This window comes from Ursus maritimus, unplaced genomic scaffold (genome assembly GCF_017311325.1).
Source record: "Ursus maritimus isolate PB19 unplaced genomic scaffold, ASM1731132v1 scaffold_14, whole genome shotgun sequence".
Lineage (NCBI taxonomy): Eukaryota > Metazoa > Chordata > Mammalia > Carnivora > Ursidae > Ursus > Ursus maritimus.
Window position 1 is genome coordinate 23,961,993 of NW_024423786.1, and position 14,873 is coordinate 23,976,865.

The following is a 14,873-nucleotide window of genomic DNA, read 5'->3' on the forward strand; positions in this document are numbered from 1 at the left end:
AAACTATAAATAATAATGAGCCTAGATAATTGGTAGATTGGATCCTTTTTCTCTTAGCCAAATCTTTTCAGTTTGATTTTTCCGTACAGTACCAAAAGGTTTGTTTCAGCAACATAAACATTTTGCTTCTCTTTTGACAAATATCTTTCGAAACAAGTATGGTTCCCTTCCTTATCCTTGTCAATCCCTCTGAATGTGCCCTTAACTCTCTTTACAGTTGTTGAGGACATAAATGTCTCTAAGTCAGAAACTTTGTATCCTGTTTCTTTCACTTTCTCGAAAGAGGCCCTGGCACCTCTTCTGCGTGGACAGGTCTTTTTTGTCGCTCTCTGCAATACTGACGAATTGGAGCCCCAGCCAGAGCAATGCACGTCAAGTGTCTTTCTTAGCACAGACACAGTAAAGTTGCTCCATGATGCTTTGGTCTGCTCAACTGGAAAAGAAACCTCGAAGAAGATTAAAGTGTTCCGAGTGTTTTCAGCTGTGTCTCCACACACTTGGTGGCCGTCCATTCTGCGAGTCTTCCGTTACATGAGAGGGTGAGACCAAGAGGAGGGTAGCAATTACTCCTCTAACTCCCGTCAAAAAGGCAGTCTTGGCAGACTGCTGTGGCTGACTAGCTGGAAAGGTTTTCGTTCAGGATACTTGAGCCCTAGGTTTGCTGCTTCCCTTCAGAGTCAACAGAGAATAAGGGGCTGCTGGCTGAGTAGTGGCATGATCCTGGGCAGAGAGAGTGTGGGTGCCCCGCAGCACCAGGGGGCTGGCTTTGTGTCCCTTAACACCCCCTGGCCTCTTTGCACATTTCCCAGTGTTTGCTCTGTACCGAGTTTTTCATCTTCTCTTCCTTGCTCAATCCCTGTTCCCTTTTAAGGCAAGGTGGACCTGTTCCCCCACCTCAACCCCCAGCCTCTCCAAGCACACCTTTCCCTGCTCTCCACTCCTTGGTTACTTCTGCAGTCGGTGGAAATGTGGCTCCAGGAGGAGGGGCCAGATCCTCTTGGCCAGTCTCTTTTCCTCTTTCTCTTTGATCCTCATTGTCCTTTCTGTCCCCATTTTCTGCACACTGCATTCCTTATCTTGCTTTCTGCCTCACTAGCACCCACTCACCTTCCTCATCTTCTTCCTCCTTCACTGTCCCCCGTGGATGCACCTTTTCTGGGACTGATTTCACTTCCTGTGGATGTCTGTCACCTCTCCTCCCTTCAGTCACTGGCATCTTCTCCCTGAGTACCCTTCCTAGTGTTGAATTCATCATCACCGGGTTAAACCAGAGGACACGTTGGAGACAATCCTGCCCTGTCATCGAGCCTGAAATCCTCTCATTGTCTAGATCGATAAACTCTTCTGAATGTTTAAACTTTGCTGCACTTAAACATTACACTAAGTCTCACAGGACCTAACCTAAAGTTTTAGGGTAGTGAAAGCTTTTTTAGATTGAATATTTAAGTTTCCAGACAAATCCCCTAGATGTGGCACTTTGAATTTTCATTTTACTTCTAGTTGGTTCACATGAGTAACTAGAATGTTTGCCATGTTGGACATCCGCTGCCTGACACAAGAAAAAGCTACCCAGCATTCCTTAGGAAGGGAGTCATCCAACCAGTCCATGTTGTTGGGGTCTTTCAGGGGATCCAGTGGCTCCTTCCCCATCTGGGGAGCCTGGTGAGAAATATGACAGAGGTCTAAGAGACTAAAATATCACTTTCATTACTGATGAAGAAGATGAGGGATATACCTTATTGTATACAGACAGTGATCTTTCTTACTCTGAACCCCAGACATACCCAGTCACGGGCACCACGGACCCAGAGGGGTAGTATGGGCTCCCTGTGAGAGCACAGTCCAAAGGAAAGGCAGCGGAAGTGGCTGGGCTACACATGCCATCTGTCTCCTTTCAAACATTTCAAGTCAGAGAAGTGACTCCACGGCCAGCACAGAGCCAGTGGTAGTTGGAGATGAGACTGGGAATATTATGCTCTGCGTGGAAGGAAGCACCCCTCTAATGCACATCCACGTGATTAGTCTGCACTGGGCATGGGCTGCCTTTCGGTCAGGTGGCCACTTCAGTCTAGCCAGTGGTCCTTCCTTCAAAAACAGGGGCCTGAAGTTGTTTCCGTGGGGCACTTGTAACAAGGAGGGGTTTTAGAGCATGGCCAGGCTGGGGAGTGGCACATCCTAAGTCCTGCACATCACAACACCACCGTCTGCTTCGTGGGTATTTTCTGAGTGGTCAGTCAGTTCATTTCTGCATGCCTTAGTTTCCTTGTATAACACTGGAAAGTTCTATTTGATTTGCCAACAAAGAGGGAGAGAGAACACATTGCTATCAGGAAAGGGACACCCTGGTAGATTCTGTCTGTCCTATTTTAGAGGAGGCAGGTGGGTCCTGTTAATAAGACTCTCCCAGAGAGTACCACCTTGCGGCTGCCCGAAGGCAGAGCTATCTAGGAGGAAAGACTCCGCGAGAATGTTCGAGAACAGGCAAGACAAATAGCTTTCATGTCCTGCCACCTTCCCACTCAGTGGCTGCCTGAGTGCACTGCCAGGAAAGATGTTGAGACTTTACCCCAGCTCAGTGGCAAAGAGCTCTGTGGTCATTGTCTTCCACAGATGTGGGAACAGAGAGTGGGAGGGCTAGAGCCAAGCGCCAGCCACTGTGATCCTGGAACTCCAGCTGCCTGCTGCATCAGAAGCAGGAGGTGGGGGCTGCCAGCTGAAAAGGCATTAGATGAGGCTGGGTTCTTAACCCCCCCACCCCAGGCACAGGGCCAAAAATGTGGATTGTATAGAGCAAAGGTCTGCAGACTTTTTCTGTAAATAGCCAAATTTTAGGCTTTGTGGGCCATGTATTCCCTGTTGCAATCACTCACCTTTGCAGCACAGAAGCAGTGGAGACAATATAGAAAGGAATGGGCATGGCTCTCATGATAAATCTTCGTTCCAAAGACAGACAGTGGGGCATAAGCTGCAGCCTGGTGTGGGTAGAGAAGAGGTCAGCAGCAAGACCTAGAATTCTGGAAACTCCCCAGGGTCTCTGAGTCTAAGGCCCCCTCCATCCTTAGCTCTGTCTGAACGGTTTTGTAAAAGTCAAGAAAGGTTTGGGCGCTATTAAGCATCTAACTTTTCAAGGAACAGATTAGCAGTGAGAGCTCAGTCATTGCCCCACGCAGGGACAGAATGATGGGCAGTGATGCGCTCATGTCCCATATCGGAAGCCGTGGAGTTCTAGAGTCAGGATTCCAGACTAAAGTCTCACACCGCCAAAATTACCTCTGAAAATCCCCGAAATCACCCATCTGTTAGAATATACATGAATTACAAGCCATGAGGTAGACTGAAGGAAGGCATGAAAGGAAAGTCCTTGCAGATGTTTAGGCATATAGAACATCCTTTCTTTACAAGAATGGTCCTATTCCTAGTGGGTATAGAATTGTAGGGCATTCTTGCTTGCCAGAAGATTCGTTGTGTTCTAGTTTAATAGTAAGACTCCCATACCAACATAATATATATGTTGCTTTTTTTTAGGGGTTAACATAGTCGAAAGCAAAAGCGTAAGCCCTCAGTGGATATATGTTAGACTTGGTCCTCAGCCTTGCCTGCCTGAGCCTAAGTCCATGCACACCATCCTTACAACCCGGCCATCAGCTTCCTGCCAGTACAGGTGGTGGCTCCAGCCCACATCCTGAGAATCCCTGTCACACTCACACCTTCAGTAGTGGTTTCTTCTTACCATGGCAGAAGAAATTACCAAGGAATATAGGGGTACACGGGATATAGTCCGGTAGGATAGCTTATGTCATTCTTAATTTTTCTAGAATGTGAGGAATACAAGGCATTTCTGGAAGATACTCATCCAACTATAGCACCTTCCCAAGGTCACTCAACTTCTTGGTGACCGAACCAGGTGTAAAGTCTGTTTTCTCGTCTGTGAAATGGGAATAAACCTATGGCGGTCTCACGGGGTTGTTGTAAGGAGCAGATGAATTCTTAGTTCACCTAGACAGGCCCTGGCTCAGTAAATGTTAGCTGCCATCATTACCTGAGCTCTAGTTCCTAACTCGACTGAGATGGGGTCTCTGGGGGCTGGCGGCAGTGTGCCGAGCAAGGTGTGAGATACTGGGTGCATGTCGTCTCAAACAGGGAGACTGCTGAGGCAGCGGGACTTTACCTTGGATTTTCAATGAATTATTCCATTTTTAACAGTACAATAACAAGACAAAAGAGATGTGATAAGTTATCTAAATTTACATGTCACCAAGAAAATGGACCTCTTCTATCTGCTTGTCACTTGAAAGAGAATAATGAAAGAGGATCAAGGGCAAAAGGACAGAGACCATTTTCGGAGGAATCTGCTGCTTTGTAGAATTTGGTTTCTTTTCCACTGACCTCTTCCCCCCCCCCCGGGTGGAGGGGGGAAAGATTCCATTTCTTAGAGATGGGGTCGAAGTATTTGAGGATTTATGGCCCGTACTGACTGTCACAACAGCTCTGCCATCGACAATCTGTAAATGAATCACTTTGGCTGTATGCCAGTGAAACTTTATTTAAGGACACAGAAATTTGAATTTCATGTAATTTTCATGTATCGCAAAATATTATTCTTCTGATTTTTTTCCCCAACTATTTAAAAATGTACAAACTATTCTTAGCTGATTTAGATCAGCCCTGACTTAGAACACCAGACCGAGAGTCAGACCTGTCATGGTTCACTGGTTATTTGACCTGAACAAGTCATCTAACATTTCTGGGCCTCAGTTTCCTCTAGTGAAAGCAAGAGACTTATCCTAAAGGTTAGCTAGGATTCCTTCTGGCATTAAAAGGCCAAGTTGTGTGGTTGTCCTGTGGCTTTGCAGTCAGATAAACCTGGGTTCTTAATCCCAGCTTAGGCTTTGACTTGCTGGGGGCATTGAGCAAGTTCCTAAGCTCCCTAGTTCCTCAATTATCTCATCTGTAAAATGGGGATAAAAATGAGGTCTTCTTTAAGGTTGCTATGAAGGTTGAAGTGATAGGATAATTGAGAACCCCTTAACTCATGTACCCAACAGACATTAATTGCGCCTAGTGTATACTCAAATGCCAACTATTGCATTCTTCAAAACAAAACAGAACAAAACCTGATTTCCTATTAAAATATCCTTAAAAAAAAAAAAAAGAAAAAAAAGCCCAGCTCCCATGTACGTCCAGACTACAAAGTAGTTTTCTTCACAGCCTTGTGATAAAAGGGTGGCCCAGGTGCGGGGGAAGGGGCTGTACCTTTTGAACAAAACCCAGTAATTTCTGTCCACTACTGTTACCTTCTCCTGCAGGTATTGAAAGCAGAGAACAGATTTTGATAAATTAACCCTGCATCTCTGTGTACAGCTCTCTCACTCCACCTGGTGGCAGGATGTCAGTGGTAAAACATGCACCAGCGGAGACTTAAAAATTTAATAATTATTCTTTTTATAATATCCTCTACCGGTAGAGCAAGATTTCATTATCCAACCATTCCCCTTTGATTTTCTATGCATTGCCAGTTTTAAGGCATGCATCGGGTAGATAACTACTTAGCTTAGCAGCTTTTCAGCAAGCAGATGTCAAGACGTGCTTGAAGTTGAACCAGCGTGAGTCAATCAGTTATCTGTACAGGTGGTTATTAAAACTGTTGTCCTGCAGTCTCATTAAAAAGCAATGCAGCATTTAATAAATATTCGAACATGTCAACAGCACTATTTAAATGTGGGGGAGAGATCAATTTCCTTTGTAATTGGGTACACAGGCATAAACACTGTCTTTGGAACTCTTAATTCCGTGTCGGAGTTTAAAGCAGCTATGGTGGTTTCTATTTAGAAATAAAGGCAAGGAAGGGGATGGGGAGCAGGTGTCAGCCACCTGCTGAATCAAGAAACCAACCTCGAATATTCAAAGAACAGCGTTAATGAAAGGAACTCACATACCAGCAAGAATTTTCCCAAGGCTTTCCCCGTTTCTCTTTTCCAGTGACCTCCTTTTGAGACTGCTGGTTTTCTTTTTGACCCTCTTCTCTGTGTGTTCCTACTTCCCCTTGGAGCTGCTCTGTCACAGGAATGAGGTGTGTGGGCAGCAGGGCCTACCGTGGCCTTGCTCCTTCTTGGCCTGTCTGCAGAAGAACAGTCCAGGGAGAAACCAGCCTGGATGGCAGGACAGAGTGCTGGCAGGGTCAGGACAGGGGCTGATGCACTGGGGACTTGACGGGCTCACTTTTTGCCCTTGCTCTCTGTATTTGACTCTTGTCTATACTTCTTTTCATGTGTCTGTCCCTTGGGTTATTCCTCATGACTCTCTCTTTCTTTACCCCCATCAACTCTTTTAGTTCCCCCCTCCTCCCCTCCCTTCTCCTCTCTTCTTTTTCTCCTCTTCTTCCTTCCTTTCCCTCTCCCTCCCTCTCTCGTGCTGGGGTTCTGAGTATGCCTAGCCTGTGCTTAATAATTAAGGCTATAATTAAAGTGTAACTGCAAGCATAATTAAAATTCACTTTAATGGATCCTGGAATTGTGAAGCAATTAGGCATTTTGATATGGCCTTGCAGGAACAGCTGGAAGGAGAGAAGGGCCCATTTTCCCAAGGGCTGTTCCACCCGCTCTCTTCTGGCCCCGCCCCCTTGTTGTTAACCTTGAGCAAGGCCTCAGGGCAGGGGTGGGTGGAAGGCAAGCAGAGCGGCTGAGCCAAAGGAGTGGCAGCAGCTTGGAGTCCTCCAGGGCACCAAGCTGGCAGACAGCCAGCTTCTGTTCGGTCCTTCTTAGAGGAGGAGTCCACTATAGAAGCCCCTGGAGAACACGAGAAATCTCAGGAACAGTCTGTCCTTATTTTCAGGTTGTTTGGGGCTTCTGTTTCCATGCTATTAAAAAGGGTTATTTGGAGATGGTGGGCCAGCAAAGCGATCATAAACGCACCCTCCCACACCACACCTCCTCAAGCACGCTTGCTGGGTATGCGTCCGTCCCCCTTCATTCAGTCCATCAACAAGTGCGCGCTGTGTAATAGGTTGTGCTAAGTGCGGCGAGATCCTGGTAGGCCGGCCTGACAAAACGTTAGCACTCAGAAGCTTATGTTTGGCGGGGAAGAGAGAAACGTCAGTGAGCAATCCCAGTAGTGCTATGATTCTGGAAGTACAAGGTACTCTAGAAGCTCTTTTACAAGCCCCTGCTCTAGTTGGGGGGTTGGGGGAGTAGTGACAAGGAAGGCATCCCCAAAGAACTGCCATTTAAACAGGTATCTCATGAACGTTTGGGTTCAGCCGAGCAGAGAGAAGGCAAGAGTTCTGGGTGGAGGACTCAAGGCCAAGGGCCCAGCATTTCTGCAGGTTCATGGATTTCTCAATCAGTCATGTTTCCCTTTGAGACTACCTGGTGCTACAGTGTGTCCTGAAGAAGGTGTTAATTAAGGAACTGATTTAGTTAGGTTTCTTGGTTGCAAGGAAGTTAGGTTTCTTGTTCAAGTAGTCTCAAAAACCTAAAATGGTCAAGAGCTGATTTCATCCATACCCATGGAAAGGAGTGCAGTTAAAACTGCACAAACGGTTCTCAGAATGGACAGGAGCCAGGACGCAGCTGGCCCCCAGGAAGAGGAAGCTGGGGCGTGGAGGCCGTACTCCAGAGCATCACCCCAGCACCCTGCTCACCTGACAATGCTCCTCTCTGCATGTTTCTGCTGCCTTTCTCTCGCCGGCTTGCTTAGAGCTGTGTAAGTCCTCTTCTTTTATCCATATATACTCCCCATTCAGATTCGTAGCAGAGCAAACCTAACTGGACAAGCTAATGACCACCGTCTGTATTTGGACCACCCTTGGATCAGGTGCAGTTGTGCTGTGGGAACAGTCCATATCTGCCTTGGGGCAGAGATCACCATGTGGTCCCTCCTCCAGCAAGGGACAGTGGGTAGGGTAGGTATAGTCAGACAGGAAGATTGGAAAAAGCAGACACCCGAGTCGTACCTGATCCTTGCTCTTAAATAATTTATAGTATCGTTGAAGTTTAGATGATCTCATGCGTGGGAAAGTGCTACAGATTTCAAATGTCAAACAGGAGTCACCAGGAAATCAAAACAGAGTGGGAAGAACAAAGGATTTTGAGACTGAATCCTGCCAATCACTAAGCCTCAGTGCTCTTGGCCAAAAAAGTAAATAAATGAATAAAAAGAACTCATTTATAAACACCTGACTCACAAGGTCTTTTAGAAACACCAAACTCAAAAGTTCAAAGTCTCAAAGTATTGTGGGAAGACTGAAAAACAGAGATTTCTTTTTATTATTGTCAGTGTGATTATGATGATGATAATGTCATGTATTTACAAAAATTGTAAGAAGGGGTCATCCAGGGTTCAGCGTGGATGTTTTAAGCATTAGGTCCAGAAATCATTCAAACCAGTGAGAGTTCAAGTTCAATGATTATTCCACTATTTCCTCACTATTACTAGCCATGTTAGCTAGACTTTGACCTTTAACTTAATTGCGCCTCAGCCCTCCCTTCTGTAAAAGGAAAATAGTAATAGTAGCTATCTCAGGGTTGCCATTGAGGAGCAAATGAGCTAATATACTTAGGACCCTGGAACAGTGTGTGACACCTGCTAAGTGAGAGCTGCTATTATTGCTTTGCTTAATGTTATCACTCCCACTGGCACTGCTAATTCTTGTACCAGTCCAGCTACACAGAGAGAACGTGGCAGGCTTGGGTAAGATCTGTGTCCACAGGGCAACTCTCACCAAAGAAAGGTAGAGTCCGAGATGAGGAATGTTCAGGCAGGGGAACCTACTTCTTGATGCATGGGGTTCTTGGGGGCTGTCTGTTGAGATTGCAGATGCTCTGAAGAGAAAGGAAAAAGGGAGAAGAGCCTTTTTTTATCCTAAATTAGATTTCTTCCCTAGCAGAGAACTCTAGTCCATGCCTCTGTTGAAGGAGATAGAAATTTACATATTTAACTTTCATTGACCTGGTCCAAAGACCAATTCCATTCTGTGTCATTCAGGACTTTGCCTCACATTGTGTCACGATTCCATGAAAGCCCTACGCACAGACTAATGTCAGAATTCTTTAGCCTAGTATTTAACACCTGCCACTGTCTGATCCTCTGTCCTACTTTTCAACCTCTGGCACCTTGTCTGAAACTTTCCCAAATGAATCAAAATGAACACTGAGGTTGTATTAATGAAATAATAAATCTTAATATCTGTATTAGTTAAGTAACCAATGTGTAACACATTGCCCTGAAATTTAACAGCTTAACACCAGGAACGTTGTTGATCTGGTTTCTGTGGTAGCAAATCTCGGTGTGGCTTAGCTGAGTCCTTTGGCTCCAGGTCTCAAAGCTGCAAAGTGTCAGCCAGGGCTAGGGTCCTGTCAAGACTCGACTAGGGAAGGGTCGCTTCCGAACACACTCACATCGTTGTTGGGAGGATGCAGTTCCTTGTGGGTTGTCAGACTGTAGGCCTCAGTTACTCCTTGGCTTTCGGCTGGAGGCAGCCCTGAGCTCCTTGCCTTGTGGATTTCTCCATAGGGCAGTCCACAGTATGGCAGTTTGCTTCATCGAAGTGAACGGAGTTAGAGGGAGCAAAGAAAGAAGTCATGGGCCTTTGTAACTTAGTTCTAAAGACATTACATCACTTTTGCTCTATTCTTATTCATTAGAAGCAAGTTGCTGGCTCCACCCACAGTGGGAGGGATTACACAGGGGCATGAGCAACCAGAAGTGGGGATTGATCATATGAGAGCCATTTTTGGAAGCTGCCCGCCACACTTACAAAGTAACATGTCAATTAAAGTAATGCTAGTTCCTGTAACGACAAGTAAATGCTGAAATGTGAGTCTTAACGTAATAGAAGTTTCTTCGTCATTCATATGAAGTCTAAGAGGGTGAGTGGGGTGCTCTGCTCCACAGAATTATGCTATTATCCATGCTGAAGGAGTCATTGCCATCTTCAAAGAGGTGACTTACAGGGTTGTCTTGGCTGGCAGCGTTCCAGGAGGCAGACAGGGAAAACCGGGTGACTACAGGGAGGGGCTCACATTGGCGGTTTTTATGGGTGTGTGTTTATGTCCACTCACAGGCCCTTGGCCAGAACTCAGTCATGTGAAACCACATAGATGCAAGAGGCTGTGGGAAATGTAGTTCCTGGTTGGGCAGCTACCTCCTGGCAGCAGCTGTCCCCTATGGAAGTGAAGCATGAACCTTTGGTGGACAGCCAGCCAAGTCCGCCACAGATGCACAGACATTTATGAAATCCTTTCACATGTATTATTTCATTTACTTCTCGTCACAATATGTGCTATCAGCATTATTATTCTCATTTTAAAGCGGAGGAGAGGCAGGGCATGGGAGGCAAAGGGAGATAGAAAGAGAGAATCTTAAGTTGGCTCCATGCCCAGCACAGAGCCCAATGCAAGGCTGGATCTCTACCACCCTGAGTTCGTGACCTGAGCCGAAAGCAAGAGTTGGGATGCTGAACCGACTGAGCCACCAAGGCGCCCCATTATTCTCATTTTATAGACAGGGAAACAGATTGGCATATCTTTAGAACATTTAGGCTTATATAACTAGAGAGAACAGAGTTGGAGTTCCCATCTCTGCCGCTTACAGTCTGTGACTCTGGAAAAATGATTTAAGCTCTCCATGCCTCTTGTTGTCTCATCTGTGAAATAGGGACAGTAAGATCTAGGCATCATCATCATAAAGATTTCATATGCTGCTCGTAAGTCACTTAGCATTATATCTGGCTTATGGAAGTGCTTACTGAGTATTAGTTATGGGCCAGATGATCTTAATGTCATGTCTGGAGATAAAGAAGTTGAGACTCAGAGGAGTTACAGGATTTACCCAAAACTATTCAACTAATACACGACAGAGCCAGGATGAGAAGCTGGGGATTTTAACCAACAACTTCCCTATCTTTTGGGTTATTGCTTTCCACAGAGGCCATTCGGCACATTACTGTGGAAAACAGCAGTGAGTAAGCCTTGAACTAAAGACACAGTGCCAAGTGTCCCCTTCCCCACTGCTGTGGTGGCCCCAGGGTCCCAGGAGAATCAATACTACACCACCTTGTTAGCACAGCTGTTCCTCTTTAACTCCGCCTTTTCCTCTTTGTATAAAACATGCTGACCGAGTGCCTCCTTTTTATTTGTACACGTAGGTCCTCCAAGGCCTCTATTTCAAGGTCCTTGTTTATAAATAGGCTCTGTCTTGCTAACTAGAAAGAAGCGCAGGAAATGATGTAAGATGAGGTATTTCATTAGACTCTTAAATTTTATCACGTTTCTCCTACGGGCTCGCTTGCTCTGAAAGAACAGAGAAGCCGTTTGCATGCTAAACAGTCAGTTGCAGACACACAGCTTTGGGTGGGATAGCTTGCCCCCTAGACGCTACAAATCCAGCAGGAATGGGACACCCCCTCCGAGGCTGCAGCGCTCTTTTCGGGTCCTCTGCCCTTTCTGTCAGAGTGGAGAGGACGCAAAAACGGATGTGTGGAATCCTGTCATTGTTTCCAAAGCAGTGGATTGCTGGCCATCGGTGGGTAGGTTCTCAGCACTTTAGATGAGGTACCAACGCAGACCCTTCATTTCAAGAGATCTTTAAGACAAATGACTTCCGGCATGGGCCAAAACCACATGAAAGCCACTTGACTGGATTATCAGCAGAAATTTCAGCTTTTATCAGTAAAAAAAAAAATGTCCATTAGTCTCATACAATTCCTGTCTTTCATCTTGTTTTCTAGCCAGACCACCCCTTGATAGAGATGTTGCCACATCATCTTCCCTGTCAATGACATATTAAAACATATAATTATTTCATTTCCTGATGAAAAGCTAGAGATTGGTTGGTCCTTGCATCTTCATGTGTTACTTCCAATATTCTGTACCATCCCATCACACCCATTTGCCATTCTCTGGCTCATGTGTCTCACATAGCTTTTTCTTTAGATCCCGTATTCAGATTATTCAAGCAAGGGACGAATCCGTTTCAGAGATTTTCCTCTTTCAAAGTAGTTGACCAAGTAGTTGTTAATCTGCCTTTGTTCACAGTCTTATAAGAACATCATTATTTGGATTTTTTAAATGCACGAAAAAATATAGGCAGCATCTTTATAATGCCAGACATTTGAGGTGAAAAAAGAAGAAAAAGTAAATTTGTCATCTGGATATATCTAAATAGCCAAATCTGGATCCTAAAAAGCTGAAACTGAGTTGTAATTAAATTGTGTTCATGAGACCTGGGCATTGCACAATTTCCAGTCCTAGGAAACTTCCCAGGGCACCACCTCCAGTTTCATTTCAGTGACTGTTCCCTCCCCCACCCCCCACCTTCTAGGAACCAATGTTCACGAGGCCCAGAACATTCTCAATAACAGTGGACTCCCCATTACTTCGGCCATCGACCTGGAAGACGCAGCCAAGAAGTCTGTAGCCTGCGTGGCTAAGAAGTGATAGCTTTGTCTTGACCCCTTGGAGGAAGAAGTCCATTTTGCTATAAAAAGTAATGTTTCTGTCATCACTGTGAAGGAAATGATTATCCCATCGGGAGAAAAGGGAGAAGGGACGAGCCACGGGATGGATCACTGTGCCTGAGATCTTAAATCTGCATTTTCTTGAATAAGACAGCTAGACAGCCTAAATAATCTGATTTCACTTAGAATCTTTATTAACGTCCTGTTCTCGTACTTTTCCGTCATGGTCAGCCTGCTCAGTAGGCATTGTTTTGCCAGCTTTGGGGGAGCAGTCTATTTGGCCGAACTGTGTGTATCTATACAGAATTTGAGATCAGAGCCTGGTTCATTTACAATAATATTAAATAAAAACAATTACATGCTGTAAAAAACTCAAACAAAATTACATTTGACAGCTTATCAAAAAGGCACAGCTAAGACATTCAGAAGTGTTGCACACTGCAATGTCTTCTGTAAGTTTCTAATTCCAACACACTTAGAAAATCTGCAAATGTTCCAGAACCTACTGTTGTACAGTGGAAGGTCCACTTTAATATCCCACACGTGTATTCTACCGTTTGCCTTAATATTGAATATACTGTTTACCTCACACTAAAAATAAAGCCAGAAGCCTTATTTGCAATTTTGGCATAGAAGGTTCTATTTCTATGTCAAAACCAAAGAATGCTGATTCTTATGGAAGTCTCCATAATTAAGTCATTTCAAGACAAGACAGTGCTGAAGATCAAATTATGTTGTGTCAGTACTTTTTCTCCCCTCCCTTTTCCCTCCAGAATCTACCAGCTGGGAAAAGATAATTGAGAGAATGTGGCTTTTTCTCATAATGTCCATTTTTGTGGTGGGAAAGAATTTGAGTTGGTCTTTGTTTAAATTTTGGTCAATTTTTATCTGTACACAAATTTAAATAAAATTATGTTTTGTAAACTCTAAGGTCTGTGTATTTCTCATTTTAGTCGATTTCATTCCTCAAACAATTTGTCTTTTACATCTTAGGCGTGACTCCAAAATTAGAGAATTTGGGTTGTTAGGGGATTATTTCAGTTCCATTCAACTTTGTCAACAACCATTTCTGTTAGGAGATTATGCAATGAAAGAATAAAAATTTTATATAAACCAGAAGGCCAGGTAAGTGTCACAGACGTCCATCAGGTTAGAATATGACTTCAGTCTGTAGAACGCTACAGGAAATATATACACGTAAACTTGTCCTATTTAGTGAGATTCAGTTGTCAGCATTAAAGGTTTTTCTCTTAGTGTACAAATGTTTAGCAGACCAAATTCTTCTGTTTGGTTTTTTTATCAGTTTACGCTGTTCTCACAAGTTTCACATATGAACAACAGTTAAAAAGTCATTTTTTTCTAGCTCCATATTTGCCATGGAGAGAAAAACTATTTGATAGATCAATCTTATGTCCTTTTTTAATTGTTATGCAATGAATGAAAAGTATTAATAATGTCTTTTTAGATGTGTTTTGGTTCTTGATCGTTTGGTAACCAGTTAGTGTGGTAAAAGAAATCATATATACGTTGTCAATTAGACAAAAATCAGCATATTTGTATTTTTTGCCCTTTGTAAAAGCCTGTGTTCTCATAACTATATACTGTTGTTTCTAATTAATCCAATTTGGAAGAGGAGATAAAGGAATTAAGTCATTCGTGTATGATTTTCTAAAAGGGTTAATAACAGGAAATAGTTCTTTATTTTCAAGTAAGTGGTTATTTGTCAGAATTAAGGTTTTGTTTTTTTTTTCTCTCTTGGAAGGTCCAAATGTCTGCGTTTGTGTTGCTCACGTGGCATCTTGGTGCTGAGCACAGCATAGTTTCCTTAAGTATTTGTAGAATGAATCACTGGTATGTGTGTGTTGACCCAGCTATTGTGACTGATGACACGGTATAGAATCGGGGACAGTTGGTGGTATTGATGGATCTAAAGTCTTCCATATGTTATACCTATGCCAGCATTCCCTACATTTCTGACCTTCCAGCATCCCCTTTAAGTTTGTCTCCTGTATTGTATAGAAGTATGAACAGTAATTTCCTTTAAATCAGATCAGTATTTTTTAAACTTGGCCCTGTTCTAGGCAAGAATATCCATGAAAGGAGGTGACAGTCTAAACACAGTACTCAGTATGCAAGAAGCTTACACTTTTTACTTGAACTGCTTTGCACAGGAGATTTTAATGGATTTGCTAGTCTACACATCATTCTCCTGGAACAAGCATCAGATATAGAGGAGATGAAAGTCCTTACCCTCCCACTTACCAACATTCACTTCTTTTGAGTTGATTAACCTATGGTATTTGTCCAGACTCTTGTAATGACAAAAACCTAGCTCAAGTTTAAGAAAAATGGGGGAGAACTGTTTTGCTCTTGTGATTATAAAAGACAGAGGTTCTGGTTATAGTTAAGGCTCATCCAG

At 43.9% G+C, this 14,873-nt stretch overlaps 1 protein-coding gene across 1 annotated transcript in view; it reads left to right on the forward strand.

The window, feature by feature from the left end:
- Positions 1 to 13,381, forward strand: part of SUCLG2 (succinate-CoA ligase GDP-forming subunit beta) — a 257,629-nt gene extending 244,248 nt beyond the window's left edge. Inside the window, exon 11 of the mRNA XM_040628584.1 lies at positions 12,319 to 13,381. Within this exon, the coding sequence (XP_040484518.1) occupies positions 12,319 to 12,434 (116 nt within the window). The 3' untranslated portion in view covers positions 12,435 to 13,381. The remainder of the gene's footprint in view (positions 1 to 12,318) is intronic.
- Positions 13,382 to 14,873: the final 1,492 nt, after the last annotated feature.